The sequence below is a fragment of the Antrostomus carolinensis genome, unplaced genomic scaffold, assembly GCF_000700745.2.
Source record: "Antrostomus carolinensis isolate BGI_N321 unplaced genomic scaffold, ASM70074v2 scaffold21973, whole genome shotgun sequence".
In the NCBI taxonomy this organism is placed as follows: domain Eukaryota; kingdom Metazoa; phylum Chordata; class Aves; order Caprimulgiformes; family Caprimulgidae; genus Antrostomus; species Antrostomus carolinensis.
In genome coordinates this window covers 1,462-5,634 of record NW_010306131.1, presented here as the reverse complement: position 1 = coordinate 5,634, position 4,173 = coordinate 1,462, and the positions used below count along the sequence as shown (strand labels likewise).

Below are 4,173 nucleotides of genomic sequence, written 5' to 3'. Positions count from 1 at the left end.
CTGTGCTGGTGCCTGGGGTTATTCCTCCCCAAGTGAAAGATTCTACACTTGCAGTTGTTATTGTACACTTCATCAGGTTCCTCTCTGCCCAACTCTCCAGTGTCTCCAGATCTCACTGGATGGCAGCACGGCCCTCCAGAGTGTGTCAGCCACTCCTCCCAGTTTAGTGTCACCAGCAAACTTGCTGAGGGCAGACTCTACCCCTACATCCAGGTTGTTGATGAAGATGTTAAACAAGACTGGGCCCAGTACCAGGCCCTGGGGACACTGCTGGTTAGAGGCCTCCAACCAGATTCTGTGCCACTGGTCACAGCCTTCTGAGCTCAGCCAGTTCTCAGTCCACCTCACCGTCCACTCATCTATCCCATATCTTCTGAGCTTTGCTACAAGGATGTTGTGGGATACGGTATAAAAGCCTTGCTGACATCAAGGTAGACAACATCTGGCCTGTCATTGCTGGGAGGATAACAAGTTTCTTAAGCCTTTTGAGCCTCCTTCAGAACCAGCTGTGATATCTGCCCTGCAAAGCTCTGACACCTGGTCCTTGGTCTGTCCCAAGTCTTGAGTGATTTTCTTTCTTCCCCAGAAAGCCTTGCCATGCTTCTGAGCCCCTCTCAGCACTACTCAAAGCCCTTGTTGGCATGGCTGCATCCTAGGCTGGACACAGGGGGTTTGCACAGTCCGTGGGGACCCAGGGTGTTAGCAGAGGCTCGGCGGGTGGCCGTGGCTGTGCGTGTGAAGGGGCAGCGCACAGGAGGGATCGGCGGTGGTGAGCTGTTGGCAGAGGCACCTCACGCTACCTGCTCGGGCCAGCATTGCCCATTGCCTGCCTCTGCTGCTGCGCCAGCTCCGAGCTGTGCCCACAGCCCGTGCTCTCCGCCGAGGCACCGCCTGTGTCAGAGCAGCAGGACACAGCAGGAGCGGAGCTGCAGCTGCAGCACAGACTGGGCGGTGCCGAGGCCCCTGGCCGTGCAGTCCCGCTTTCAGGAATTCCACGTCAGGAAAGCTCTGCTTTTCTTGCTGACTGGGAGGAGTGTCCGGGGCTCAGTAGCCTGAGCACCACGTACTGCACCGCTGGCAGTCAGGGTGCTCACCTCAGAGGAAGACAGGCTCTCTTCCTCTTTGACAAGAGCCACCAGTTCTGCTGCACCTTCTCCTCTGTGAATTCCCAGCAGTGGTGTTGCTAAGTCAGGATCAGCCTTACTGCCAGAAACACGTGTGCAGTCACCCCATCACCCCCTGCTCCCATTGCTTGCCAAGGGACAGGACAGCCTGCTCTGTGTCTCACCAGCTCTGCCAACATCCCAGCTGCTCCCCTGCAGCTCTTTGCTGCTGTGATGCTGTGCAGAACTGCTGAAAAGGCTCCGTCTTGGGGAAGGATCCCTCATCCATGTGAGCACTGCTGGTGCAGTGAGGTGGAAGGCAGGTGGGACTTGAAGACCTGCCAGATGGCCTCACCCGCAGACCCTTGTGCTGAAGCATCATACCCCTCTGCTGAACTCAGGTTCAGAGAAGGTCATGGGAGTCCCACCTACCCTGCCTAACCCTGGGGACAGTCAGGTTCCTTGTTTGTTGTCATCACACAATGCCTCAGGTCCATACAAGTGTTAGAAACAGCTGAACCGAGAACTGATGAGGATGTTAAAAATATGGTGGAAGTAACTTGGACACTACTCAAGTTCTCAACAAAGGAGCGCTACCTTGGGATGGCAAAACTGCTCTTTTAATTCTAGATGGAGTATGAGATGATGTCTTTCTTGTATGCATGTCTCTGCCTGAGCATCTGCTTTCACAGCTTGGGGGAGGCAGATGAGAATAGCAAGATGGTCCCTGTCTGAAGACACGTCATTCTGCACATGAAGTCATTATGAAATGTGGGATAAGGTGAAAACAACAACATCATCTGCGGGCATCTTTGTCATGAATTTGTCACTATAGATGTTGCTAGCCATGAATGCCTAACTCAGGTATTGCTGAGCTGGATGGCAAGTGCAGGCTGAATAAAGCAGGAGCACAGGCTCTGGGGAAATTGTCCTAGGTTTGGTTTTGGCTTTGCAAACGCTCAGCAGTGCAAGCCCATGGATGCCCCTGGCAGCAGCGGACACATCCTGAACAGCAGCAGTCCCACAGAGCTGCACTGCATGCCTTTGGCCTCACAGGTACATCTGCCAGCTGGGGCAACCGGGCAGAGCACGGTGGTGGCAACAGCCTTGAGCTGTTTGGCCAGTCACAGTGATGCCAGGGAGGAGATGAAGAGTGGATGCCCAACAAGAAACCCTGGGGCCTGAGCCGCAGCAGTGACAGTGCAGGGCAGCCGGGGACAAAAGGGCACGTTTTTCACCAGAGACTAATTGCAGCCCAGGGACCAAAACAACATTTTATTCTCAGCATTTCCACACACTCCAGAGGCTGTGCCTGGTCTACGTTAAAGTGCTGTGGTCACGCTGGGCAGATCTCTTCATGCCTTCTGACTGAGCCTGGACATGTTGCCAAGGCACATCCCAGGCCCAGAAGCTGTCCCCAGCTCAGGAGCCTCATACACTTTCGCCTCCAGTTCTGTAGGCTGCTAAAAGCAGGAGGATTCATTGACAAGAGAAAAGCCCAGGCTGTTAGATGGTTATGCTTTGCCTTTCAAGCCAAGGGTGTTCTCATTTTGCCAAGAAATGCGTGGGCTCTGCTGAGCCCCTGTAACAGGACAGGGGCTGTGCTGCCTGGGTTAGTACCATGCACAGGGCGGGCAGAGCCCACGGGAATCAATGGGAGCCTTTCTGTTCAGGCCAGTGGGCTCAAAACCGGGCTTCTGTAACCAATGCCTCTGCATCACCTCCTACTCCAGCCCTTGAATTTCCCTTTTCCCTTTGCAAGCAAGCTTGGATTGCAGCATCAGCCTGCCTCCAGCCCGTGCATGTCCCTTGCATACAGCAGTGGGGAAGGAGCTTGAGACAAGGCATTTGCGTGCCGCATCCAGCCAGGTGAGCACTGACCCATAGGCTTTCCCGAGCCGTGCAGGTGTTTCTTGTTCACAAAGCCACAGAACTTAATAAGCTGCTTAAGTCTAGCACAAGCTTAGCTCCAAGGAGCTCCTACTCGCACCCAGTCTTTTTCCTGGAGGAGTGATGCTGCTCTGCATCTCTCTGGCATGAGCAGGAGGTGCCTGCCTGCTCCCCCCCAGCTCACTCATGCTCAAAGAACTCATGGCAGGCAGCGGTGACCATTGCAATGAAGGCTACAAACTCCTGGAAGTCACACTCTGCATCCCCATCGCTGTCCAGCGCCTCCATGACTTTGTCCACAGTCTCCTGGTCTTTGATCTCCTGATGAGATAGAAACAGGCAGACAAAGCTGAGGAGGATCAGCACGAGGCCCAGACAGTAACATATCCCCACTTCTCGTGTGCTCTCATGACTGAATCTCTGTTCAGACGCATCCCAAATAGCTTGTGGCTGTGTGGGGGCACTGCCCTGCTCCTGCAGCAGCATCTGCACAACAGCAGCTCTCCTGAAGCAGGAATCGCAGCCACCGCTGTGCCGCTGGGAAGGGGCATCTTGAGCCCCTTGGGGAAAGGCTCAAGGGAAGGGTATTTCCGTAGCAACCAACCCAAACCCTAACCCCCAAGACAGGCTGTTGCCCTTGTCCTGCCACCTGCTGCTCCTGCAGAGCTGGAGCAGAGTTTAACATGCTGCTGGGTGAAAAAAACCCCTGTCCCCTGCACTTGCTTCCCATGGGAGATGGAGCTGACGGAGCCCAGCAGCTACTCAACATGGCTCCCTGAGCCCAGCCAGGCATGCTGGGGGGGGGGCAATACTTACGCCAAGGAAATGGGTCAACTCGTTGTTAATGAGCTCCTTCAGTTCTGATTTCTTCAGCTTGTGCTTGTCTCCCTCCTTCCCTGAGTACTGGTGGAAGGCATCAATGATGGCAATCATGGCCTTCTCTAGCTCAGACATGGTCACAACGTGGCCCTGAGGTCAGAGGGAGCAATGGGTGCGTTAGTCTGGGCAAGCTTCAGCGATGCCTTTTGCTTTGCAAGCACGGCTGCCCCAGGGCTCCCCACACACATTACCAGTGCTGGAGCCCACACTCAAAACATGCTGCTGAAAAGCACTGCTAGCAGCTCTTGCTTCAGCAAGGAAGATCCTGAGAGACGAGAGGGAGAGGGAGAGGGAGAGGGAG

The 4,173-nt window shown here is 54.8% G+C and overlaps 1 protein-coding gene across 1 annotated transcript; it reads right to left on the bottom strand.

Moving 5' to 3' along the window:
• Positions 1-3,173: 3,173 nt before the first annotated feature.
• On the bottom strand, positions 3,174-3,956 carry S100B (S100 calcium binding protein B). The gene is made up of 2 exons (XM_010165031.2): positions 3,810-3,956; positions 3,174-3,314 (listed from the first exon to the last, which is right to left on the bottom strand). The coding sequence occupies exons 1-2, from the start codon at positions 3,945-3,947 to the stop codon at positions 3,174-3,176; spliced, it is 279 nt and encodes a 92-aa protein (XP_010163333.1). The 5' UTR covers positions 3,948-3,956.
• Positions 3,957-4,173: the final 217 nt, after the last annotated feature.

Coding starts and splice junctions, on each gene's coding strand:
- S100B (XM_010165031.2), bottom strand. CDS start 3,947: ATGTCTGAGCTAGAGAAGGCCATGATTGCCATCATTGATGCCTTCCAC. Junction 3,315..3,809: donor AGTTGACCCATTTCCTTGGC/GTAAGTATTGCC, acceptor CTATCTCATCAG/GAGATCAAAGACCAGGAGAC.